Below are 27,841 nucleotides of genomic sequence, written 5' to 3' on the forward strand. Positions count from 1 at the left end.
ACACTTATTTTTCACTAAAGGAATAAAAGACTAAATCTGTTTAAAGCAATGATTGCCCAATTCAGCCAAGAAAAATCGGGTACTCTTTGAAGAGAACTCTCCGCTGCTACCTTTTATTTTCCAAATGCAGAAAGGATGGATTGGCTCAAGAAGATTGGTGTGGTGTTCAACTGGTGACAGCCAACAGTGTGAACGTGTGCTTGAATTGCTTGTTTGTGCTGTTTGCTTTATGCTGGAGGTAGAAGTAGGAGCTGCTGTGCTCAAGTGAGTTGTTTGAAATTCTGATAAGCTACCTGTATACCAGAACTTGGTGTGTCTGTGCTGTGCTTTTTGTTGGTGGGGGTTTGTTTGCTTTTCCTTCCATAAAATATGCATAAAGACTGATAGGATATCCCTCTTTAGGATAGCAGGAGCTGTCTTGTTTGCACTTCTTATAAGCTGTGCACTTTCAAAGGGGATTGTTAGGGCAAAGACTTTTAATTGGCAGCAAATCAAGCATATTTCCTAAAATTGTTTGCATACAAACTGGATGAGCTAGCATTGCTTGCACTTGTGAGCAGCATGAAGTAGTATGTGTGAGTGAGAAGTGTGTATGCTAGTGTGAGCTGCCTGTCACCTGATGGCTTGTGCCACTAACTGTGGCCAAATCTTGAGCCTGAGTAGTTGTTTCTTTTTAAAATCTCACTCCCCAACCTTATTTTAATTCTGTTTTGTAGCTTGTGCCCTGCAGCTATTCCATTTGTGGATGCCCCATCCCTGGAGGTGTTCAAGGCCAGGTTGGATGGGGCCCTGGGCAGCCTGGGCTGGATTAAATGTGGAGGTTGGTGGCCCTGCATGTGGCAGAGGGTTGGAGATCCATCATCCTTGGGGTCCCTTCCAACCCGGGCCATTCTGTGATTCTGTTTGTGGAGTTTGAGCAAATGCAAGCAGGCAAGTTACTGGGGGCCGCCTCTGTGGTTGACCTGATCTTCTTTCCTTCCTTGATCTGGTCGGATAGTTGTTTACCATTTGTGATGCCCTTCTCCCCACACGTTCCACATTGTAGTTCACATCGGTGGTTTTGTTTTTTAATGTGCTTCTCATCTTCACTCTTGCCTGTGGTTTGCAGCGGTTGATGATCTCTGCGGAAGAGGAAAGGTGCTGCTTCTCTCTTGGGCTGTAAATGTCAGCTGCTTCCTTGCCTGAGTCACCGTGCCTGCAGTACCAGCATGCTGCCAGCGCCCCGACAGGCCTGGAGTCAAGATGAATGAAAACAGTCTTTTTCCCTGAGCGGTTCCAAATGGAATCTTTGCAGAGTTTAAGTGGCTTATGTGTAATCCAGACCTGCAGCTCAGGAAAGCTGTTTCTCTCCTTTATAATAATTGCCTTAGTATGCAAAATGCCATCAGTTCAGAGTTCTGTAAGCTGTGGATGCAGAATGCTTTGAGGCTGAATAGACGTTTTCTTGTTTATGTAGTTTTCTTTCGAATCTGTTTTCCTTTTAATAGTTATTCCTTGGCTTATGACTGACGTAGGACCAGTCTGTGTCGAGGCCTCCTGTATGCTCTGTATCTAGGCACCCGGTGCAGGAATTAAAAACAGCCTGCTCTCCGTGAACACACTAATTATTTGCTGTGGTGTATTAAGTAGAAGTTCACTTTCACAGAGGAGACAAAGCTGCCAAAATAAGCCATGTGGTTTTTCAGTTGTGTGGTCATTCTTTGTTTCTTTGTTTTGTTTATTTGAGTTCTTACCATTGCTTTCATAGCCACTAGATTTTTTACTACATATTTTAATATGTATACAGCAGGGGTCTCTTTATATTAGGTTGATTTCAATCTAGGGGAACAGTATCAGTAAGGCGAGTGAATGCTGGTTTTTGTTTTTCCCAGGTGTGTTTTATGCTGTCTCTCATAGCCAGAGATAGGACACTGGGAAACAGCTATTGGGTAGTTAAGCAGCAGTTAATTTAAACAGAGAGTTCAGCTTCTTATGTGAAGATGACACAAAGAGAGATGGAGATGAAGGACAAAATTAGAGTGGTGGTGATCTTGGTGAAATTGAAATAAACAGAGTGGGATTTACAGAAACAGTTTTGACAGATTCAGCATAGGAAGCAGCAGTGAAGATTGAATTAGTGAGCCGTTTCCAGTGCCCTAAGCAGGAAATTAGGATGAAATGCACGTTACCTCTGTGTAAACTAGAAATGTGAGTCACGTCGCACTTGTGTTTTAAAGTTAAGTTAGCTTAATGCTCTTTTTGCTCGTGTCCATTTTACCGAGTGGCTCAAAAAAGGGAACAAACAACCCTGTTCAGTGTACATCTGTGCTTCGAACATCTGTTAGCAGAAGAGAAATCACTGCATAGCCGTGTGGGACCTTCCTCTCAGAAGGCTTCCAGAGAGTCCCTTGGAAAATCTTTCTTCTGAAAATAAGTAGAGTGTTTTCACCAGTGCTGTGTTTTGGTTGTGAGGTTATCAGTGATAATGGCTTTGAAAGTTCATCGTTAATATGGGAATCTGATTTGGCTTGGCTGATGGAGGAAAGTGTGAATTTGATTGATCTGCACTGCCCTGGAAGAAGATTGGAAGCTTTCCTTTAAAACACGTTTCAGTTTGCTCAGTGAAAACAGGTACATCAACGTTCACCTTGTTTTTGTGTTGTCTTTTCTTTTTCATAGATGTTATCAAGTTTTATCAAAGCTTTGGTGCTGTTGAATACAATACCAATTTTTTTTAGAAGAAAATATATCATTTTTTTGAACCTATGGTGAACTTGAGCATTAACTTTGAAATATTTGTTGAACACAAACTGGAAGTAAATGCAAAATACCAGGTCAGTGCTTCAGAGGACTAGTTCATGTAAATATTGGTATTTACTAACGGGGACCAGCTTGATGAGGAAGTTTATGAATCCATTCAGGGACTGCAAAGCAAATCCAATCCAAAACCACGAGCCCTTCCTTTTGAGTTTCTCCCCAGTCATGGCAGCTTTGCCAGTGATGATGGCTGAGCTTCTCTGCCCAGCAGTCCTCTGGATGTGCATCACTACTCAGGTCTGTGTGGTTTTGTTTGTGATGTGGTTTTCCAGGTTACACGCAGAATGAGATGCATGGAAGAGTTAGGGAGAGGGGGAATTGAGAAACACCTCCATCCTGTGTCCCTCCACTTATACAGCAGGGTAAGCTAGTGTAGGGAGTTGCAGTGAGCCCATGGTGCCTTACTGGAAGGAAGTGCTGCAGCTTCTGGGTCTGGGCTGTCTGATGATTAGGATGTATGTGTGGTGAGTTCCACTTCCTGGCCCCCAGAAAGCTGTATTCCAGGTATGTGTGGCTTCCTTTTCATCCTGGACTCAAAACGTTGGGAGCTGAACCACAGAAAGCTGAAGTGAGTTGGCCAAAACTGTAAGATGGAGCTCAAAGAGGAAAGTAACAGCTTTTCTTTAGTCATTGCTGTAGCACTATGAGATTTCCTCCCCTCTATTTTAAAACGAGGTAAATCTAGTTAATCTAAGTTAATTACTTTATATCTTGAAAACCTTTTGTTTTGCAACTCTCTTTGTCAGAAAGCTGTGCTGAGATGTTTGCTTTTCCTTGGAGTTGTACTCCTTTTGCCAACCAGTTGGCTTTGATCAGCAGAATTTAGGAAATCTTCCTCCCGTGTGATTGTTGCAGGGCTCTCAGATTGTTTTCTGCGTGGCATTGCTCATCTGTGTGGAGGAGGAATCATCCTCTGTATGGGGAAGAACAGGACTGCTCAGGACTTCTCTTGCAGAAATTGCTTCCTCGTGGTAGCACTACGTACTTCAGCATTTCTTACTGTGAAGAGAACTTGGAAAACACAGTTTGTCACCATTTTTCTGAAGATGTGCTTGGAAGACCCCTTCTGATTCTGGCCTCTGATGGTTTGGGAAGTTACCATCTGCTCTGTGGTTTTATTCTTGGAACGGTGCTGGTCGAACAGAAGGTTTATTTGCACCTCAGACGTGTTAATTCATTTGAAGTACAACTGCACCAGCAGCTGAACAAAGCCTGTGGGCTCAGTGCAGAAGTAGCTGAGGTGTGTTACTTCTGCTGCCTTCCTGCCCCTGTCTTAAACATGCACTCCAAGCAGCTACCAAATGCAAATGCTGAACCTCTTTAATGACAATTGTGAGCCATGGTTCAGCTCCAGGAATAAACTTAGCATGACTGGAAGCTGCATAGCTGTCTGTGTGTTCTGACTGCTGTGCTCCCATCACATACCTGGTGATGGCAGTCACTTGTTCCAAACCTTTGGTTCATCTGTGCAATGGGTGAAACAGGAGTAAGTACTCAGGATGGGGTAAAGCGAATGCTGAAAGCAAGATAACATAACTGCCTGCTGTCTGGAGGTGACTGGAAAGTCCTGAAAATGTTTCTCTCTTTTCTTAGTCATAAAGAATAAGAAATAAAGTCAAAAAAAAAAAAAAAAAAAATCACATGTTCTGTTTCTTCCCTTCCCCAAAGCGCCTTAATATGTGATTCATTCAGGAGAGGTTTTTATTCTTTTTACTGCTTTTCTTCCAAAGTGCTTAGCTGGAGTAACAGAACGTGTGTATTTTTCCCCCTAAGTAGCTTACTTCTTAAGGCAGTAAAGCCTCAGTAATCTTCTTGAGGCTCAAGAGTTACGTTATTAAATTCTCATATCAATTTTACTCTAGTTGTTTAATTTCAAACATGACTCAGTCGTGATTTAGAGGTGGTCTTGGCAAAAGACCTGCAGGGTTTGTAGACTTGTAGCTTAGGTGAGCTGATGAGTGAGGAGATGTCCTGGAGCTCCCTGCCTGGCCTGCTCGTGTCTGATTACCAAGCAGAAACCAGGCTGGTTTTGTTGTGACTAGAATGGCACAGAGAGCATCCACGTGAGTAATGCTGATGGCAGCTTGGAGTTGGCTGTAATGAAAGGCAGGAATGAAGGTGTTCAGGTGGTGTTTTGCCACTGCAGAGGTGTGTCTGCTCACCGTGTCGATGGTCAGGCTTGAGCTGTACTCTCAACAATGTTAAACAGCTTGTAAATCTACTGTAAGTGCAATGACATGCATGGTATGCTTTTAGGAATCCTGAACGGAATTAGAAATTCCCTGCAGTCATCTAGTGTTAATTATATTTCCTTCCTCTGTTCCAGAAGAGGAACTTCTCTAAAACTGTCTTTACCTACATGGGGATATTTTGTACTTCATTATGCTTTTCTAGTTGCATTATCATCATTTTCTCTTTACAGGCGTGCATTTACTGTGGTTTTCTTCTTATATATTGCTACAAAAAGCTTTTAGCAGTTGACGTGCCTGTCTGTCCTCCATGGCTGCAGACAGAAGGTGGTGCAGCAGCTGGCATTTGTCTTCTAACAACATCTTGACGAGATCTTAACAAGACTAGATGATCTTGCAGGTCGTTTCCAATCTTGTGATGCTATGATTCTATGATTAATGCACAGTAGAACCATTACTGCATAGAATTAATGCAGTAGAACCATTTATGCACAAAGTGCATATGTGCACAGAGCTCTCTGACTGAAACTTAAGAGACAGCAGGGGCTCTGTGGGGGTCTGCATCCTTTCTGCTGACGTGGCCAGGAGGGCTGGCTGCCATCCTCTGCTGTTTTCTCCAGTGCTGAGGTTACCTTGCAGACCTGATGCTCATGCATATTATGCTGTGTTTAGGGAGTGTGTATTTATGTTCTTTCATTGTCTTTAAAGAACTCCATAAGTATCAAATTCCACTATTATACTGAAGAATTACTTTGAAATGAGTATTCAAATTGAGCTAGCCTTGGTGTTTATTGCAAATAAATACGCTTTTACAGCCTGATATTTGTTAAGCAGTTTGTTCATCTATTTTTATTTATTTTTTAATAATATTCTCAGTCTTTTAAATATAAAACTTTTTTTGGTCCCTTTTGCCAGGAAGACCTTTAGAGTTAAGATGCCTTAAAACCCCAAAATGAAGCTGACTGCAGTGGAGAATCCATGGCCCAGGGTTGGGTGGAGCCCACATGATGTCATGTCTGCAAGCTGCTGCTTTGGGTTCGTTGCACTGCCAGTCCAAGCTGGTAGTTACTCTCAGAATATTACAGCTATTCAGTGGCTTTTTCCTAATGCCACTCTCCTGACAAGTTTCCTGAGCTGTAATACAATACTTGAAGCTTTTTAATTTCTCTGGGCTGGATGTGGCTCTGGGCAGCCTGGTCTGGTGACCCTGCATCTGGTTGAAACTAGATGGTCATTGTGGTCCTTTTTAACCCAGAGCGTTCTATGGTTCTGTGATGTGATTCTGTGGGATTTCTTTGTGTAAAGCTCTCACTAACTTGAAAGGTAAAAGTGTGGTTGTGTTAGGCAGAGGGAAAATTTGTTTGGAGAGAGGTGTGTGTAAATAGATCAAGTCTTGAGAAGAGCAAAAGCATATTGACTGTGGTTTCAGAAGTGACACGAAATGGTTTTGTATTGAACTTGGCTTAGTTCCCAAACTTGTTTTTTGGTACAAAGTTGCTGAACTGCCTGTTGTGGCTTAAATAGTGCTTGCTCAGAATGGAGGACTTGCACGTCTAAAGGGCTGTTTGTTCCCTGCCAGTAAACCTACATTTGTGATCTTGATTGCATGTTTTGAAACTGAAACTGAGAAGCGAGCATGGCACAGCTCTGTGCCCTGGTGCTGCTGTGAAGGCAGTGTGAAGCAAAACCTGTGCTCACAAGTCACAGCAAAGCCTGGCTGAGTTCCCCTCTATGGGATGCTTTGCAGCTGGTCCTCCCAGCCTGAAACTGGGTTTGGTGGGCACTGAGCTGAGCTTTAGCTCTCTGTAACCAGCTCCAGGGTAAGCATTATGTTCCACCTTGCAAATGAGGCAGTAAGGGAAGGTTCCCTCTCTGCTCTAGGTAATTCATGGCAGCTTTGTCTCTTAAGGAAAACACTGTGCAGCACCAAGCCAAAGCAGTGCTCTCTGGAAACTGATATGGAAGAACACTGTGTCTGGAAGTATGTATCTGAAAATGCCTTTTTTTCTTTTAACAGAAGAATTCTAAAGACATAAATACACTTTAAAAACAACATTTTAGGCCACTGTTCCTGTAGGGTCCAGAGAAAATGTTCCACGCTAATAGATTTGATTCTCTCTTTGTGTTGGATACTTACAGTTTTTCTCATTCAGGAGTGCTAGGAATGATTTCAACTGTTTTTTTTTTATTATTTTTTATTTTTTTTAATAGTCTTTTAACTGAACTTGTAGAGATACCAATCCTTTGCCCTTTTTTGGTTGTGCCTGAGCTTATTTCTGCACAGAGAAGAGAAAACCTGTTCTTGGTTTCTGTAATATTTACTGCTAATTCTTTTTTTTTGTGAGTAACGTGATTAACTGTTGTAGACTTTTCAGAGAAACTGCTGAGAAGAATGTGATTGTGGTTTAGTATGATCTTTGATGCTTCATCACATATAGATAAAAATACCTTGCTGAGAAAACGTTGCTAAACATGTTTTCATGGGTATGGCATACACTTGGAAAATTAGTCACAGGGTAATTTGCATCTTCACATAACCTGGGTGACAATGATGTTGAGAAATGCGTCTGTATGAGAGAAAAGGAGGAAAAAGGGCAGGAATTGGGGGAGACAGAGGGAACAGGCTCTGGAGGATTAGAAACAGTAGAAGCGGAAGCTCCAAGTTGAACTCGGTTGGGAGTTATCTATGCATGCAGATAACAGTTTGTGCTGTTCAATCACAGGATTTTTAATACCCCAAAATACACCTTGCTATTAAAAAAAGTTCTTGCACCAATGGACTCAGAGAAATGTCATTAAATGTAGTATAATACATTCATACAACTTTAGGTATTACATTATCTGATAGAAACTTCCTGTTACACCTGTTGAAATACTAAAGAACAAGTTTTTAATCTGTTCTTAATGTTTTTTCTTTCTGTAGGTGGCTGTGGCAGAGAGCTGCTGACCTGAGATGGAAGTCAGAACATCGTTCAGCAAAGCCAGGAGTGTTCCTGAAACTGTATCCACGTTAATTAATGAAGAGTTTGTCGTGGTTCACCAGCAAACTGAGGACTCCTCTGGGAAAGATGCAAAGCCTCAGCTGAAGGTTTACTACTGTTTCATTTGAAATATATAATAAGATTCATATTGAGCAAAAAACCAGCTGCTGCTTTGAAATGTTTAACTAAAGAGTTAAAGAGGAGAATCTTAACTGCCCATTTTTGTCAGTGCTCATTGCCAATGAAGTGAAGAGCTCAGATTAAGGAAGTCTGTCCAAATGTGGCAGTTCAGTTTTTCTTGTAGAGGTAACTTCTTCAGGGGCTGGCTTTGTTAGTGTTCTGTGGATTTATACATTAAACTAAAATATTCTTTTCAAAGAATAAGCTTCAGATTAATGCTTAGGAGGTATTCTTTATTTAGGGGTCAGAGCTTCAGAATGTTTTTTTTTTTCATTGAAGAACACAGTTAGGATGCACAGGAATAGACCACAGTGGACCTTTTTTTTTTTTTTCCCTCTTGATGCTGCCTTAAGAATGACTAAGACCTGTAGAAGTTTTCTGCCACAGAATGCCTGAATATTTTAGTATTTGGGTAACAGCTGAATGGTTAATTGCAAGTTTCCCCAATTCAGTTGCTGTAGCAGATGTGATCCACTTGAAAAAATAGGAATTTGTTCCCCTTGAAATGACAACAATGATTTTATCTTTCCATAACGGTTGGGCATTTTACAACTGATGATTTGAGTCTGAAATTAAATTAATTACACACTGATGGCTTCTTTAGTAATTATATCTGGAAGATGGAATCCACAAAGCAGCTTTATTACTGCCTGTGTTGGTTTTTGGTTGGAAATGCTGGTATCTGTGAAAGGCACTTTTGGATGGGGGAGGGGAGGAGAAATGTCTGACAATGTTCTGGCTGTTTCTATACATTTACTTTCCTACTATATGTGGAATAATTGGTGAGACAACTGAAATGGCTTGGATATGCCTAAGAAAGTACAATTTTCTGTAAGAAAACGTGTAACAAATTCTGTTATTTCTTTGTTTTGATTGGAGAATCTAAACACAGTCCTGTTATTTTAACAGAGGTCTGTATGTTTTGGATGGCTGTTGGACTAGCATTGTGAACACACGTGTTGTATTTGGTGGGATCAAGCACCTATATGTCGTGGGATCAAGTTATATTTGAGTTAATCTTCTTGTTTCTGACATCTTTAGGCTTCAGCATGCTTTAGGACTAAGTCTTGAGGTATACAGTAGTGTCTAGCATGGCACAGGAAAATTACTGTCAGCACTGACTGGTGCCTGGGAGGAGGGAAGCATCGTGTGAAACTAGAATGCAAATAGCTGACCCCACTGCTGGCACTCTGCAGGAAGAGGGCAGCCATGGCCAGGTTACCTGTCCATCCTCTGTTTTTCCATCTAGAAAGCTAAGACATTCCCTCTTGTGAAACATTGATTCTACAGCTGGACAATGATGTGAGAAATAGTTATGACTTTATACAAATAATTCCTTTTTGTTCTGTCAGAAGAATGTTGTTCTGCTGCCTGCCATTCTCCACAAAACCAGGTAGCAGAACCTGAGGAGGTTAAAATACAGGATTAGACATGAAGGCATGAACAACTAGTTACAGTGAACCAAATTGTGTTATGCAGAATGTTTTGACTTTGCAGACAACGGATTCTGTTGCTTTTAGAAAAAGAAACGTTGCCGTTGTTATTTTGATAATAAAAACTGTCCATACTGCTCAGCTTTTTTTATTCATGATAAGATTATTTAGCATGCCTTTTTTAAAATAATAAAAGTTGACATCAAAGTGATAGTTAGGTTTTTTCTTTGCGCTTTTAAGATGGAAAGTAAATAAAAGACAACAAACTCAATTTGCTTATTGCTCATTAATTTGTAATGATTTTGCTAGTAAGTATTAGGAAGGAGAAGATGCAGTACTAGTGATCTCAGGCTGTTTTGTGGATTTTTAATATCTTACTTATCAGTTCCTGTTAGGAATATATCTGTTGTATTAAGGTGCAGTCATACAATTGCTTAGCTTGTTGTGTTTAGCAGTATTTCTTAACTTTTGCAGCAAGATTGTGTGTTTGAAGGATAGTAGCCAAAATAAACATACACATAGCTATATATTATTGGGGAAAAAAACTAATCTCCTTCGTACTTCCAGGTGTTTTCAAATGGAGATGATCAGCTGGAGAAGGCAATGGAGGAGATACTGAGGGATTCTGAAAAAGACCAGAACAACTCTGCTGCTCTCCCTGAAGGTTCTAGTGATGCATGCAGCCAGGCATCTGGACTTGGCTCAGCAGGTCAAACAAATCAACCGTCCTTGCAACTTGTTTTAGACCCTTCTACTACAGGTATTACTGGAGAGTACCCCTGTCTTGTGGCCCATCACCCCATACCTTCCCATGGATGGCAGTTCTTTTCCTTAAAGCTTGAAGTTAAAATAGATGTAATGTTTTCTGGAACTTAGTTCTGTAATATTTTGGAGAATATTGTGTAGCCTCTTCAAGTTTTCTCATTAGGAGAAGATTGTAGATAGGAATAGATGATTAACAGATCGATAACCCTTTGCTGCTCAGTTTTCATCAAGATAATTTTTGTTTTGTCACCAGCTCTGATTTATTTGGGACTCAGTGTCAGGTAACTGCTGAATGTACTATAGGTAAAATAGAGATGCTGCTGGTGGAATATGAGAAATTTCAAGATTTTGTCCATTGACATATATTCCGTTTTGCAGCATTTTTTACTTAAGTGTTTCACGAGCAATGGTCATAGTCAAAAGAAATATGAAAAAACAGGGCAAAATGCTAGGAGAGACTTGGAATTTCCATTTTTGGAGCTAAAACTCAGCTGAACGGGACCTTGAGCAACCTGATTCAGCTAGCTCTAGTCTAACCCATTCTGCTTGTGAGTTTAAGATAGAAAGGATCTCTAGACTTAATCCAACCTAGATTACTCTAATTCATACTTCTGATTTTTTTTTTTTTTAAACTTCACCTCTCTTTTTTTAAATGCCAAAATGCCTTTAAGAAAAAATACAGAAGGATAATCCAAAAAGAATGCTTCTCCTCCTCTGTTTAGAGGAGCAAGTGTCCCTTTTCTCCAGTTCCCTGATGGTTTCACGCAGTCACTGTATCGATCTCAAAAATGTGAACCACATTTGAATTTAATAATTCTTTACAAATTGTAAATTCATGGGAGAGAAGACAATTAGAAGCATCTTTATGCAAAAATAACGAGTAGAAATTTGGAGATGTAAGCAAATTGAACTAGGTAAGGAACACTTACTTTAGCATAGCTAAAAAGAATCAAAAGGTAATTTGACCTAAAGCAATACTTGGAAACTTGTGTTAGTATAGACATAACATTAATTAATTAATGCTGAGTGGATTTCTCACTGTTGGACTTTGATCCTTGTGTCCATTCTTACAAGCAGCAGGAGATTTTGCTATGGAACTTACTCAGTAAACCACATGTAAAAAATAAAAACAAATAGTTAAAGAAATGGTTTCTTCATTTTCAGAAGTGTCTACACAAAGGTCTTCTTCTCCCCATGAACCCTTGGAAGAGGACAGCGTGTTGTTTAACAAACTGACTTACCTGGGCTGCATGAAGGTGTCTGCCCCTCGCAATGAGCCAGAAGCTCTACGTGCCATGGCAAACATGAAATCCTCAAGTCAGGCCCCTCTATCTGTAACACTCTATGTTCCCAATGTTCCAGAAGGCTCTGTAAGGTAACGTGTAAATGATTCTTTTGTTACTTGCACCGCATGTGGAAGGTAGATTTGAAGTTTCTTACTCTCACAGGGAGGTAGAATTGTTGGATTTTTGGCTCAGGTTCTTGCACAGTACAGTGAGACACCTCACCCTGTAAAAGGAAAGTCTGTGGAAGTGCTGTATTGATTATTATGTTTCACGTCTTTGTGGGCATCTTCTTGGAGTACCTAAAATGTTGAGTTGGGCCTCTTCAAACCAGTGAAAATGAAGCGTAAGGTTGCAAGTCAGTTTTGGGTGTAAGAGTATCTGAGTGTTAGTTTCTCTGTACTGGTTATCAGCAAGTGCCTGTTCGTTAGCTTTAGGGTCAGATATTCTCAACCATCTTGTTCATTGATTTCTGCTGTTTTGGAAAGAGGTACTGTGTTTTCTTGGAGTATTTAAAAAAAATTAGGCCAGCATTGCAACCAAAAGTATTTACATCTTACAGCCAGAAAGCCTGACTTATCTGTTCCTACTCTCCATCTTGTATACTTAATTGTAAGTTCAGTTTAGGTATTTTTCTAATTGCAGGAAGTTATTTTGTGTACATTTGTTTGATTTGCTTTTTTTTGTTCTTCACTGTTCTTTTCCTTGGCAGAATAATAGATCAGTCAAGCAACGTGGAGATAGCCTCTTTTCCAATCTATAAAGTGTTGTTTTGTGTGCGTGGACAGAATGGGACTTCAGAAAGTGACTGTTTTGCATTTACTGAAAGCAGCTGTGGAACAGAAGAATTCCAGATTCATGTTTTCTCTTGTGAAATTAAAGAGGCAGTAAGTATTAAATATGGTATAATGGCTCATATAAAGGATGCAGGGCGTATCTGGGAAAGTTATTCCAGATGTGGGAATGGTATGTATTTGAGAAACATATTAACACATTTAATGGATTTCACAGAATGTGCAGATAGTCAAATGTGACTGTTAATACAAGTTAAAAGTTACAGTATTTCAATAAGATAGCAAAGTGCACTGTGATGGGGATATTGTAGAAAGCCTTTTGTTTTCCAGGCCTCATTTGAGTAAGTTCCAAGTTAGTGTTGCAGTGTAGATCTTGGGAGTTAGAAAGAATCACTGTGTAGTGCTGTGATTGCCCTTGATATTTTGGGAAGAACTGCTGATAGTTTGAGATAGGAGGATTTTTTTAGGCTGGAAAAGTAAGGGATGAAAAAGATGACAAAACAAGATTCTACTTGAGCAAACTGTAAGATGTGTTATTAAAGGCACAACTTGAAAAATGCATTATTGGGGTCTTCTAATGAATTGCATTCCCAATCTTGTAACTTGCTAACTTACTGAGAAAACATTGCGGAGTGGTTATGAAACACACGATCTAAAAGCTTTCTGTTTTAAATAAAGTTAAAAATAATAAAATAAAATAAAAAGGAAAAAAAAAGAGCAAAGATGGGTGTTTTTTTCGTGTTTTAGTATTTATAATACTACTTGTTCTTCTGCTTTTCTGCAGGTCAGCCGAATTCTATATAGCTTCTCCACAGCGTTCAAACGTTCTTCCAAACAAGCATCTGATCACGTTAAGGACTTTGTTCTTCCTACTCCAGACAGTGATGTGTACACTTTCAGTGTTTCCTTAGAAGTCAAAGAAGATGATGGAAAAGGAAATTTCAGGTAATCTGAATGGAATGGGAAAGTTGAAAATCTTTTTGAATCAAGCATCCTTGCAGAACGCACAACTGTTGTGCTGCAGTGAAACTGATTTGGCTTCTTTTCATAAGTGGACCTGCTGTAAGGAGGAAGCTATTGCTTTGTTTTTATAGTTTTCTTCTCTGTATGTTTTCTGTTTAAGGATTTAAACATCAGCACCCTTTTGAAATTAGCTTTGTTTAAAGATGTATCTGTTGACAGAAATACTCAAGATAGGCCTGTGCAAATGGAAAAGATGGTAGGATGTCTGTACAAACTTCTGTCAAACCAGTTTTCCTGAATAAATACAACATAGTGCTCCTTTAAGTTAGTTTAATTAAAGGAGGGAAGATTTAGGTTGGATGTCAGGGGGAAGCTTTTTACATGAGAGAAGTGAGGTGCTGGAACAGCTGCCCAGAGAGGCTGTGGATGCCCCGTCCCTGGAGGTGTTCAAGGCCAGGTTGGATGGGGCCCTGGGCAGCCTGGGCTGCTATGAAATGTGGAGGTTGGTGGCCCTGCCTGTGGCAGGGGGGTTGGAGACTCATGGTGCTTGGGGTCCCTTCCAACCCTGGCCATTCTGTGATTCTGTGAATTCTGAATGAATTGAAGGTTTAGAATGTGTAAAGTTCTCTGAGCGTTACAGGGAAGCAAAATATTTTTTAACCTAATAGTTAATTACCTGACTTCTAAAATGGACAGGCTTGATGAGAAGAGTTGATTCTGTGAAAATGTCCTGTTGGTTTTTTGGTTCATATGGTACATGTTCTCTTATTTCAAAAACCAAAATACCCTATGCATTTTTGGCTATGTGATCCTGGTAATTTCTCTGGATAGTTAAGATACTAAGTGCAAGATATAGCTTTTTTCTTCAGTGTTGGTTTATTAACCAAGTTTAAATGGTGAGGTCTCAAACAAGTTATAAACAGCTTAAGTGGGTTACTGTTCTCTGCTGTACTTCACAGTTGATGTCCTCTTTTTATACTAACTTTTAAAAAATTTCTTTTAGCCCTGTGCCAAAGGACAGAGACAAATTATATTTCAAACTTAAGCAGGGAATTGAGAAGAAAGTGGTGATTACAGTTCAGCAGCTCTCGAACAAAGAATTGGCCATTGAAAGGTAAGAGCCATATAAAAGTAATGCAGATTGCCTTTTTATGAGAACACTTGTTCTCAACCTGGATTTGCAGGTTATGCAACTGAAAGAAGGAAAACAGTGACACAGTATTATTGCATAATAAAATTCCCTTATAGCTGCATGGTTAAATTTTAATTATCTTTTTAAGTAACTGATGTGATTTTTAAGGTGGAAACATGATGTCTTGGAAGCAGAGCATGTAATAAGCAGACTTTTCATTTTAATTGCATTTTTTGAATGTGAATTTTTTGAACTAGGATACTCAGGGCATTCATATATTTTTCATTTTGTGTTTTCTTGTTCTTAAGTAGCACAGAAACACATGTTTATTATAACCCTTCCTTATCACCATTGACTGTGTTGTGAAAGTAACCAAGTTGGGTTGTCTGAACTATGTTAATCTTAGATCTGTTTCCTCTTCCAATATTTATCTTGAAGTAGTAGTGAGGATCTCAGGTATGGTAGGTGACCAAAGGTGTATTTACTGGAAACTAAATGAGGGGAGAGTTTTTTTAGACAAAATAAATATCTTTGGAGGAAGTCAGCTGCACAAAAAGCAGACCATGTGCATGAAGAGTAACTCTTTGTTGATACGTTCAGTAAAAGGGGACTTGTGCTACAACAGTAGTAGGCATTGCATTACCTTAAATTAGGAAATTCTTTCTCAATACCTCATATTTTAAAAAGAGCAAATGCCACCAGATGGCAATCTTACCAAAAAAGTAACAATAGGAGAATTCAGTTCTATTGAAGAGAGTTCAAGATAACAGGAGAATCTAAAAATCTCATATAGCCTACGATTGATCTCTGTTTGCTTTCAGGCTATTTTTTTCAAAAATGAAACTGTAATTTTCTGGAACAGAAAGGACACAGCAGATTATTTTATCAATACTATAAAACTGTTCTTTTGCTTCTCAGTAGATTAAATTTGTAATTGAAATAAAGTTGATTTGAAAGTTCATGGACGATGAACTGTTAAGCTTTTCTGAATAATGTTAATTCTCTACTCAGCATTTTCCTTGTGAGGAATCTTAAGGGGTTTGGTTTTGTGTTGGTTTGTTTGTTTTTTTTTCCTCCTAAAACTATCTTCATTAGAAAAGAGCTTTAACTTAGATGGTATTTAGGATGATTCAATATGGATGTTATTTTTATCACCACAAGCTTTGCTAGTAAGTTATCTAATTGGTGTGACAAGCACAACCTTGCAAGTCATTTTATATACATACAGAATACAATTCTGAAATAAAAAAAAATAGCATGGTCAATTGACATTGCATGAGAACTTCTTAGCTATTTAATGCATTTTCAGAAGTATTTCTAAGGGAAATCATAATGGAAAAATGTGATTGTTGCTGAAGAAGAGTGGCCTGTAGTCAAAAGTGCTCCAAAATCTGTGTTGATGCTTTCAGGAAAAACCACCTGAGAAACCTCTGCTGATGCCAGGTGTTCAGATAGGGCTGGGATAGACAGAGTAGGTGTTTCCCACAGGGGATCCTGTGCTGCTTTCTGCCTGTGATGCCTATTTGACCTGGGGCTTGTCTGCTTTTCTGTTGTTCAAAGCAGGTGAAGAAGCATCGTTCTGTCCTGCATTGCAGCTGTGGGTGGCACCTTGTAGGCTCATGGCTGCTGCGTGGGGTATCACGTCTCTGTTACTTACAGGGCTCAAGAAGAAAATTGTGGTTAATAATTGAGGGATGTAAGAGAGTTGTTTCGGAGAGTGAGGAAACAGCCTTTTGTTCTGAGAGGCAATAGGATTGCCTTTGTTCTTGTTGAGAGGTGTCTTATGGTAGAAAACTACTGTTCATGTGGAACACTCATACCAAGTCATGGAAGTGTACCTTAGGCTAGAGCCTGTATTGTAGGATTGACGTGCAGAATGCTGCCTGGTTGCTCGCTATTGCTTGAACTCATTTGAAGTCATTTTATTCTTTTGAACTTAGAAGAGTAGCCTTGACTTTTCCAGTAGCAGGATGTTACCAGTCATCATCAGTATCTACTTCTTCAGGAATGACATTTTACTGATTGCCTTTCTTTTGGAAGCATACAGGCCAGAATCTTTGAGAAGTACATCACAGCCTATTTCCATCTGACAGAAGTGCAGTGAGGGCTGGGATCTGGTGAGCTGGTGCCTTAGAAAAGCACAGATATCTCACCTGCCTCTGAATCTCAGGCCTGCAGGTTCCTTCAGCAGCCTTACCAGAAGCTAGTGACCACTCTGTTGTAATAAACTATAGCTCCTTCTGAGCTATTTCTACCTCAGGAACGAAAAGTGGTGCAGTTGGTCCATGGTACGTTCTGCCTGGGCTCATTAGTCTCTCAGAAGCCTGCTCATGTGGCTCAGTACAAGTCCTGGCATCTGCACTGTTGTTTTATCTGGCACTGCGTTACGCTGTATGGGTGAGTCTTCATCACTGTCTACTGTTTTATTTGCTACAGTCCATGAGAGAGTTTTTGCTTGAAAGCTGTGAAAATATTGTCTGCACTACTGTCCTCTGGCTGTTCGGATAATATCTTAGGATTTTTGCTTGCTGAGAAATCTGAATTTTCCTTTGGATAACTGAGCTGCCCAGATGATGGAGCGTCTTTCATTGAGTCTTAGAGAAGGTGAGAATGTGAGCTGCTTGTGGTGCCTTCAGGTGCCTGGGAGAAGGGTAGGGAAGAGATGGAGCCTGGCCCTTCCTGGAGGTGCAGAGTGGAAGGATTGGAGTCAGTGGGCCCAAATTTCTCTGGAAACTCCTCTGCTGGGTTAATTGCTATCAGTACAAAGGGAGCTGAGCACTGGAACAGATTGCCCAGAGAAGTTATTTAATCTGTGTTTTTGGAGATTCTTAGAAATTGAACAAAATGAATGAAAAGTTCTCAAAGCAAACCCCTCCGAACTATGATCCCTTTTTTCATAACATTTCATTATGCAATTGCTTGAAAGTTTCTTTCCCCTTGTTTGAGGTCTAACATAATAGACAGCTTGCACCATTTGTTGTACATCACAACAGTGGTTCAATGTTTCTTCTTCATAGTGGAGTGTGCTCAGAGGAGAGATGTAAAGGTGATTTGCAGAAACTGCAGAAAGTTCAAAAGTCTAGATGATTGTTTAGGGAAGTTTCATGCTTCAATTATTTTTTTACTTTTAAAACTGTCAAGAAAGATTGCTAGTTAAATGACTGGACTGGAATTCAGGACCTTGGCTGATGTATGATCTCTGTGGCAGAGTACTCACATAGTGGTGGTGATGGCCATGAGACTTCCTTTGTCCCTTCTGTTTAGGTTGAAAAATCTATAGCAGAAGCTGCTTTCTACTCTTATATATACACACTTTAGATGGTGGGGCAATTGTAGAGAACTCTTGTTAAGTCTTTTTATCTTGCATTCCTTAATGAAATGACAATCATAAAGCATCCCGTGATTTGATCAGGTGTAAGCAAGCAAGATGCATCTTGAAATAGCTAACAGTTATTGAAATAGTATTAAAACCTACAAAAAAGTGACCAGTGTCTGAAGTAAAGGTGAGAGCAGAGAACAGGCACACGTACAGAAGAGGTTAGCAGGACATTAATGAAACCTGATGAGGTGATTTTTGCTTGTGGCAAGAAAGGTGTGAGCCTACTTGCTTTGGCCTGTTAGATCCATTTTTTTGAGTACAGTGAGTACTGGGAAATGAAGGTAATGAGACTGGTATAGAATCTATTGGGCAAAATTGAAGCTGGTTTATACTGGATTAATACTCTACTTTGAGAGTGTGGGGGGACACTGGTGGGAGGTCTTTTTGTTGTTTTTAAAATCTCATTCTAATGGCAGGTTGTCACAGTGATTCGTCATGTAACATTTGAGGGCCATAAGTTGTGACTGTGAAGAATCCTTGCATCTGTATAATAGAGAGGATCAGATGTAAAAAAAATAGGCAGAAATGTAAGACCAGAGCAAATTGGTGTTGTTAAGGATTTGTGAAGCTGGGTGATGTTGATTTACACCAGTGAAGTTATGGGTTATAAAATATGTAAATTGTTACTTTAATTTAATTGTATGAAAGCACATTTAAAATTTATTTTCATGTTGCCAATCTGTCTCATTTGTGTAGGGGAATCTTGTGTCTTTTAAACTTAGTGTTTTGAATTGTCTTTAAGAGCAATTAATTCATAGGTTAGACACTAATTTCTGTTGTCTTCATTCTGGAAAATAATTTTATTGTCACTTCTGTTATATATATTATGATGTTTGCTGAGTGTTGCCATAACACTAGCAGAAAATTACTGAGATTTTCTCTAAATTAGAAGCAGTGGGTGCTGTGCCATTTTGTTCAACAAAATGTTTTTGTCTTTGAAATGCTAGCATATATGTTTATATATATATTTTTGATAAAACTTCACAGATGCTTTGGGATGCTGCTGAGTCCTGGAAGAAATGTGAAGAACAGCGACATGCATTTACTAGACATGGTAATGTATGTTTTTAGTAATCCTTTTAATAAGATAGGTAATTTAAAAAGCAAACAAAGAGCCCCAACCATATAAAAGCACCCTCCAAAAACAAAACTGCCACTTTTGTTTACTTTGGTTTCTTAAATCCTGGATCTTCTATCTTAAGACTAGAAACAAATGCTTCATGCAACGGACAGAACATCTCATGTCAAATCTGTGGCATCTGTTTTTGTTAAATTGATTGGTTATGTCAGCTGATAGCTAGTTGCTCAAATAACTGTATTTATTAAGCGTGTTATCTAAAAATTTAGAGCCAATAATTGTCTTTATGTTTGGATATTAGAGATCTGGTGCTGTTTTTTGCTGAAAATGTTGCCATTAATTGCTTAATCTGAATTAAAATTCTTGCTCAGAGCTTGAAAGAGTTGCATATCTTTAAGAACCTTCCTTTCTTATAATGAGTTGCATCTGAGAGAGCTGCAAGTTAATAGGATACTTTGTGATAGTATCAATTCAGTTATATGCAGTGGACAAGAATTCAACTGTTTTCAAGTCAAAAAGTGCTCAAATTAAATCAGCCAGACATTTTGGAATTGCACAGTCAGTTCTGACTTGTCCACTTCTTTATCCATGTTGATGATTCTAGCTGGTGGTATTCAATACTCTTGTCAGAGGTAAGATACTCGTGTGCTGTTGTGTTTATGTACATGCTAACACAGTTTTCATTTGTTGATATTAGTTCTGATGTTACATTTCAATTTTTGATTGATGGAAAATAGAATAAATTATGAGTTACAGAGCATAATGAACCCATATAACGTGTTTTTACTGTACAGGCTGCATATTTGAATCCATATCTTTATCCCAGCCCTAGTTCCATACGTTTAACTGCTGGATGTGATAGCTTATTAAATTATCTTCTGTGTGTTTTTCTTACAACTGCCTTTCTTCCTCCTTAAACTTGGAGAACTTGGTCACTCCCACAAATCCTACAAATCAGATTGCAGAGTAGGAATGTCAGTCCCATTTACCTATGAAGTGGCTACCATGCAAGCTTGTTGGATCCATAGGAACTGCACAAGGAAACTGCAGGAAGTATGAACCATTACTGGTGTGGAGGTCATGCACTCTGACTGTTCCTAGCAGGTCTACAGAAAGCATTTCTGGAAGTAACAGATGCATGGCATAAGATTATCCTAATGCAAATACAGAGGCTTTGCTGTTGTTACTAACTTGAAGATACGTGGCTCTTTTGACTTTATTTGCATGTTGTCCTGAAACTTGGTTCTTTAAATGTCAAATTTTTATGGACTGGGGTTGCAAACTGCTGTCATACTTAGAGAAAGTTCGTGCCTGAGCAACTCAGGGGCAAGCATGGCAGAGAGATAATTTTGGAGTAAAAACACTAACGTAATTTTTTGATTGATGTAATTAAGGTCTTAAATAAGATTATATTCTGGGCTGTTTCTCTGTATACAGTGAGAGCGGGGTTGGTCTCTTCTCACTGGTGACAGGACAAGGGGAAATGGCCTCAAGTTGCTCCAGGGGAGGTTTAGGCTGGATATCAGGAAAAACTTTACAGGAAGGGTTGTTAAGCACTGGAATAGGCTCCCAGGAAGGTGGTTGAGTCACCATCCCTGGATGTGTTTAAAAACTGTTTGGATGTGGTGCCCAGGGACATGATTTAGCAGAGGATTGTTAGAGTTAGGGTAGTATGGCTAGGTTGTGGTTGGACTTGATGATCTTTGAGGTCTTTTCCAACCTGAGCAATTCTGTGATACTGTGATACTAGTTTAATTTTTTGAAGTCTCTTATATTCCATCATCACATAATATTTCTGCTTAGACAGTAGTGGCAGACATCCCACCAAAAGCCTCTATTTTAATAAGTATTAAAAAAGTAGGTTAAGCTATCTTTGCCTTCAGTTTCTTGTGTATAATGTTTCTTCTTTCTTTGCTATTTCCCTATGCCACTTTCCAGTCCATTATACCCTGTTCTCACTTTGGGTTTTGTTCTCTAATGTGACTACAATGATATTCTTAAATTCCTAGAACTGTTTTACCTCCCCATACTCTGTCTCTTTTGATCTCTAATGAAATCCCTTCTTTCTCTTTTATTTCTAGGAATCCATGGGAAAAAGCTCTGATGGGAAGGCTTATGTAATTACTGGACTGTGGAATCCTAATGCACCTATGTTTCTAGTACTTAATGAGGAAACACCTAAAGGTAATTTAATCTAACTTACCTATTTTTTATATGACCTGAGTTTGATGCATATATTTTTTCCTGGGAATCAGGACATATATGTCTGAGTACATACACCATCATGTTCTGAGCATCTGTGACTAGAAACAGAACTTTTCTGTACACACATATGCAACACAGAAATGTGAATAATTGGATGTAGACCCTTGTGTTGCAGGTTTAGAGATACTACGCTAGTGTTTGGCCTTATGTTCCTCCTCCCTGATTATCAGGATTTTTGCTCCCTAAGCATACAGTAGTTTTTCCCATTCTTTAACCAGCAGAGTAGTATAAAACCTAGACATTGCTGCTATTTTTCTTTTAACTTGGAGGTGAGCTGATTACAAATAGCATTACATGGCCTTCATCTTTGAAGAAGTGATGTGCAGAAGCACTTGCATTCCTTATTGCTGGAATTGATGTTCTCTGATGCGATATAAAGTCTTAATGCAAATCTGGAGTCTGTTTCCTGTTCCAAGACAGAGCTCCCATCAGTGGCATAAAAGCATAGCCAAGGATATGCAGTCAGTGTTGCTGTTTTCCTGCTGGTTTTTCAAATCACATTATTTCTAGTAGCATGTAGACTATTGTGTGAAACTACTTGCTGTGAAGCTTGACACAGTTTCCATTTTAGGATATGACTTCCTGTGTGCTGTTGTTTGGTTTTTAAAGGTGTATTTAGTTTTTAAATGCCTGCTTGCCTCTTTGGTCTGAGAACGTGAGAACCTAGGTGTTCAAAACCTGATGTTCAGTGTTTATTTCAAAAAGCTGTGCTTCCTGGCTGAAGGATATCAATTCTGTTTCAAAGCGCTGGTTGCTACACTTCATAAATGTTTTCAAAAGGCACAATCTTTTTCTTGCATTCTAAATTTACAAGATACACTTGAACTGTTTCTGCTTCATCTTCTGGTTGATTGTGTATTTTGCTTTATTTTGAATTATGCTTAGGTATGAAAGGAGAAAAAAATAGCATTGCACACTGCCGCTACAAAGATCATCTGACCCATAGAGTGGGAAAAGGGCAGGTGAAACCTCTTTAGTCATAGAATCATAGAATGGTTTGGATTGGAAGGGCCATTTAAGTCCATCTAGATCCAACCTCTGCTATAGGCAGGGACACTTTCCACCAGACCAGGTTGCTCACAGCCCCAGCCAACCTGGCCTTGAACACCTCCAGGGAGGTGGCATTTACAGCCTCTGAGCAACCTGTTCCAGTGTTTCACTGCCCTCACAGTAAAGACTTTCCTCCTAATATTCAGTCTAAATGTACTCTCTTCCTATTCGTAGCCATTTCTCCTTCTCTGTTGCTACATGCCCTTATAAAAAGTCCCTCCCCAGCTCTCCTGTGGGCCTCTTCAGGTACTGCAAGGCTGCTATAAGGCCTCCATAGAGTCCTCTCCAGGAAGAACAACCCCAGCTCTCTCAGCCTGTCCCTATGGTGGAGGTGCTCCAGCCCTCTGATCATCTCTACGGCCCTCCTCTGGACCCTCTCCAACAGCTCCATGTCCTTCCTAGTCCTTATAACTAACAGAGTATGGAGATAAACAAGGCTCTAAAGTGTTCCTTTGAGTCAGTTTTCAATTTGAGCAGCAGCTCGCTTGTTTATTGTTTTAAGGAATTTGTCCTTTGACAACTTTTTCTGCACGTGACTTATTTTTGTGTTTCAGATAAGCGTGTGTACATGACTGTGGCAGTGGATATGGTTGTTACTGAAGTAGTAGAACCAGTGAGATTTTTGCTGGAGACTGTTGTGCGCGTGTATCCTGCCAACGAACGCTTCTGGTACTTCAGCAGGAAAACCTTCACAGAAACTTTCTATATGAAGTTGAAACAGGTATTGTGTGCTCATTTTTTAAAGAGAATTTGGTGCTGGGAATGTTTGTTTTGTTTCTTTTAATTTAGCCTTTATAATGTTGACACCTTTGTCTCAGTAGATATTTTTTTTTAAAGCTAGTTATTGCTGAAAGGTTTAAATGCATAATTAAGTAGCATGTACTGTTCTTCAATGCTCTCTGTAAACTGCTTTATTATATATATCATAAGGCTTCGTGGGCTTAAACAGTTTTAGACATATCTGTTGAATTCTCCATAATTTCCTACAGTCTGACCTATGTGCAGACATTTAAAGCAAGGCCATTTGACTGGTAAAATCAGGAAATGACTTCAGCTGACTTTACAACAAGTATGTTGTATCTAACAGAGGGAAATCCTGGGTACTAAGGTTCAAAATCCAAACGTATGCATCTGTGAGGATGTAATCAATTAAAGGCAGTAGTTTAAAAGAGCTGATTGCTAACAGTTTGTTTCAGGGTATCTGAGGAGGTGAGTTTCTCTGTGTTTTTTCAAAAGAGATACATGAAAGAAGATTATTTGGAAGAAGCAAGTTCAGACACATGGAGAAGTTATATTTTCACACTCATGCTTGCTGATGAATATATAAAATGTGCTAAATTCACATCCTTCACTGCCCTAGGGTTCTGTGAAGGGCGGGGGATTATTGTTGCAATGAGTAAGTTAGTGTTGTTCATACTGGTGACTATAACCTTAAGAAATGTGGAAAGAAGAGTAAAGAAGAGTTTTTTGCAAGCTATTTGTCTGCAATACTTTTGTTCCTTGGAGTTCAGCTTTGAAGGTGTACAAAAAACCACCCTGTTCTATGGAGGGGAGAAGTGGTGAAGATGAAGCTTAATGCATAGTAGTGTACTCCCTCTGTTAGCTTTCCCAGTCCTGTGTTTGTGTGATGAATGTGCATTTATTACTTCCTCAAGCACTGAGAGATGTTATATCCATCTCATCTGGTAATGGCTGTAGAATAGCTCCCTACTGAACAGAATGCTAAAGACCCAGTGCTGTGAGCAGTGCAGGATTGAAATGCATGAAGTTTGTATGTCTTCCCATCATCAGTGTTGGGTGGTGTACAACTGCATCCTTGTGCAGCGAGCATTGACCTGCTTTCTCCAAAGACTTATGCTGGAGTTTCAGCTCAAAAAATGAGCAGCAGAGGCTAACAGTGTTGTTTGCATTGGAATAATGATCCATCATCTTTGACTAATGAAACCAAATGGGAGTGATTTAATTCTACTGAGCTTAGTGTGAGTGTTTTAATTGTCATCTTTCTGTGCAGTGCAGTAATGAGTGTTGAAGAACAGGCTGTGTACGTGTTATATAGAAAAATAGTAGCTGTTTAACATCTAGTAAATAAATCTCATGAAATGCTCTTTATGTAGTTCTAGAGATTAGCACAGTAGCTTGGTTTTCTCACATTTTCTTAAATTCCCTCTTATATGCAAATGTTGAGAGTATCTACATTTTAAATTTAAGGAAAATGCATTTGAAGATGCTGCTTTCTCAACTGTTTGATACTCATCTATAATCAATTAAGATTTCCAGTAAGTCATTTACAACTATATCATTTTTGAGTAATACGGATGCGTTCTTTTTCCTTTCTCCCCCCTTATAATGTGACAAAACATACTTGCCTTCTCTCCCTAAAAACCACAAGCTTTTCTTACACCTGTAGAATCCTGAGAAGCTGCTCTGCAGACTTTGAGAAGAGGAACATATTTAATCTTGTTAAACTTCCTCCCAGATGAGGCTCAGATTATGGATGGCAGGATCTGTGTGGTTGAGCTGTAGCGACTGTTTATTCATCCAGTTACTGGCTGCACAGCTTGTGTTGCAGTAGCTCTTTGAGAGCCCAATCCTTGGGACTCTTGCTCCTTTGAAAGCAGCTTTGCAGGTGGCACTGGGATCAGCCACTTGGGCACCATTTGAGAAGGCAGTTAGATTTAAGCAGACCTGCAAGTTGGTAACATCAGCTCTACGGAGAGGTGGCTTCTCTGTGTAGGACAACAAATCCTGAGGTATAGTTTGCCTTTGGATGTAAAATCATGGCAATAATGCTATTGCTGTGCAGAGTTACTTGTGTTGTACAAAGATGGCTCTTGCATTCAACCAGAGCACGTGCAAGGCACCAAAGATTTGTCATTTGTGTATGCTGCAGCAAAATCCATAGTACCTCATGCCTTACTCCTGCTCAAATGAAAGCTACAGATAATGATGGTGAATAACACTCAGAGGTATCAATTTAGTCAAGTACTTTGTAATTGCATGATAAAAGTATTCTGTGAAAGTAAAACGGGGATAATGGCTGTAATATCCTGCTGGATGTCTAAAAAAAATACAGGATATTCATGCCTTCATCCCAAAGTTCATTAAGCACTTTGAGAAGTTCAGTCAGCAAAACTGGCTGCTAATTGGAGCCCTGTGACTGTCTACTTCAGGGAGTATCAACTTTAAAGGAGGCAGATCTGAATGATTAATGTCTTTGAAATAGGGTGGGATTTGTCAGTACAAAATTGTGAATGCTGCAATAGTGCAAGCTGTCCCTATTTAAGCTACCTATCTTAGCAATGTCAGCAGCTTGCTGAAATGCCACTTCTGTTCAGCAGTCATCCATCTCCAGCAAAAGGTGTCATGATGTTGTCTTCCAAATCCTTCCTACTTTTGCATTTGAATCTAACTGAATACACTCTGAGACTGTATTCCTTTATTTTCATGGATAATTTGATGTTCTTAATATCCTCAGAAAATTACCTTATTTGAACTGATTAGATAAGAACACAAATAACAAAACAGAAAGAGTTTTGGTTCTAGTTCATTTACTATAACCATTAGTTTTCAATTTTGTGTAACTCTCTGTGAGTATATTAATCACTGCATGTCACTGAATAATAATTGTTTTCAGAGCTGGAGCTCAGAGTAAAAGCTACTGCTGGTTTTCCTTTTAAAAACTCACACTGCTGCATCCGGTGGGATGTGGGTACCTTTTTTCACATAGATGTCCACTGAATGCAGAAGAGGTAAATTAAACTCTAAACTTTTCCACCTGGAAGTAACACTAAAACCATTTCTCCTTGCTCCCCAAATTTGCCCTGAGAGTTACTGAATTCCCAAAAAGGCAGGTGAAAAGAATAAAAGCTGCTGCTACAGAACTAAGTGCTTTCTAGGGAAAATGTTCTGCCCTCAGTTCTGTATAGTTAAGCACTGCTCTCCAATTGCCAAGGTAATTAATTTGTTACATTGACATATGTATGCAGTTCCTTCACACACCCACACAGACATGCAAGCTTATATATACATGTGTGTAATGTGTAGGTAGTATGTATATATATATAATACTTACATATATATTACAAATAGGTAACTCTCAGGCTACAAACACAAGTCCATTGAAAGGACTGTATTACAGATTCTGCTCTGAAATAAAGCTAAATTGTTCTATTGTTTTTGCTTGAGTAAAACAGTAAGGAGCTTTTCAATTCATGGCTTTCAAAAAGCATTAGGATTTGTTGTTTAGTTTTCTCCTTACCTACGAAAACCCTTAACTTTTTCCTCTGAGGCAGCTGATTCCTGTTACTGTGTTTATGTCAGTTACCCTATTTTTTTTCCCTGCTTGTTCTCTCCTCTTTCATTTTGCTGCAGTTTCTCCTTGCCCTCGTCTCTATATTTAAATGGGAAAGGTTTTTCTGATGGTAATTAAACTGGAAGCGAAGAGACAGCATTGGAAATAATGCAGTTTTATTTGCATCTTTGGACCATAAACCTCAAAAGAGAAACATAGCTGTGTATTACAGCCAGCCTACATATGCCATTGCAGAGGAATCTTAGGGAGTCTTGCCCAAACTACTGTTTAGCTGCAATAAGAAATTTGTGTGTTTTGGGTTGATTTTGGCATACTATTAGAGTTGGAATTGTCAATAGGGGGTTCTAATAAACGCACCTATTTTGTTTTAGTCTGAAGGAAAAAGCCACACCAGTGCTGGGGATCCCATTTATGAAGTTGCCAGTCTACGAAGAGAGTCTGCAAGAGAAGAGCAACTGCTCAGCCCAACAAGTGGAGGGGGGCCTGTATCATCCCAGGAAGATGAGGCAGAAGAAGGTAAGAATAAATAAGCAAGCACTTGTAGTTTCTGTAGACAGTACCATTATATTTTTGCTGATTGTTTACTCAATTCTTCCTATTTGTGTCTAATAGAAATACAGCTGTTCTGGGCAGCAAGTTCACATTACTTTCTTCTGGCAGCAGTTTGTTGAGCAATAGCATTTTTTGCCAACCCTGTTATTTGGAGTTCTTCTAATAGCAGCATCAGACTGTACATTGCTATTTTTCTGTATGCTTCAAAATTTGTTACTGCTACCCTTGTGCTCTGCTAATGTGATAGAAAACCTTTGCTAGAGTGTTTTTCATCTGATCAGAAGCCATTTGCCTTTGTGCTGCTAAAGAACAGCATTGAAATGGCTGGCTGTAAATGCCTGTGTGCAGGAAAAGAACCTACAGGGTAACAGTCTCACAAAGGGAATTCTCCTGCACCTGATCTGTATGTGAAGCGTGTGATAATGAGTTTTTTTGCACTTACAAATCAAAATACCTCTAGGTTCAGTTGGCGAGTGCATTGTGGATTGCTGCTGTTGATGGACACGTAGTATTTGCCTTCTTCTTCCAAGGCTAATGGTTCCTCAGAGTCTTTCTCTTGTTTTTGGAAGCCCTTGGCCTACTGTAGTCCCCGAAGGTTGGCTTGTAGCCTTCAGAACAGGCTCTCAAGGGGCCTTCTTCATTAGGACATCCAACCTTCCAGAACTCGTGACAGTTTTACAGAGTTACAC

The 27,841-nt window shown here is 39.4% G+C and overlaps 1 protein-coding gene across 6 annotated transcripts in view; it reads left to right on the plus strand.

The window, feature by feature from the left end:
* Positions 1–27,841, plus strand: part of RABGAP1L (RAB GTPase activating protein 1 like) — a 214,823-nt gene that overhangs the window by 23,200 nt on the left and 163,782 nt on the right. For all 6 annotated transcript variants that reach the window (XM_090145951.1, XM_090145952.1, XM_031595541.2 and 3 more), the window contains 10 exons: positions 7,909–8,073; positions 10,147–10,339; positions 11,509–11,719; positions 12,340–12,514; positions 13,206–13,366; positions 14,388–14,498; positions 18,883–18,949; positions 21,055–21,157; positions 22,843–23,009; positions 26,972–27,116. In XM_090145951.1, coding sequence (XP_090002077.1) covers positions 7,939–8,073; positions 10,147–10,339; positions 11,509–11,719; positions 12,340–12,514; positions 13,206–13,366; positions 14,388–14,498; positions 18,883–18,949; positions 21,055–21,157; positions 22,843–23,009; positions 26,972–27,116 — 1,468 coding nt within the window. In that variant the 5' untranslated portion in view covers positions 7,909–7,938. The remainder of the gene's footprint in view (positions 1–7,908; positions 8,074–10,146; positions 10,340–11,508; positions 11,720–12,339; positions 12,515–13,205; positions 13,367–14,387; positions 14,499–18,882; positions 18,950–21,054; positions 21,158–22,842; positions 23,010–26,971; positions 27,117–27,841) is intronic.

The sequence above is a fragment of the Phasianus colchicus genome, chromosome 9 (assembly GCF_987193195.1).
Source record: "Phasianus colchicus chromosome 9, bPhaCol1.hap1.1, whole genome shotgun sequence".
Classification (NCBI taxonomy): domain Eukaryota; kingdom Metazoa; phylum Chordata; class Aves; order Galliformes; family Phasianidae; genus Phasianus; species Phasianus colchicus.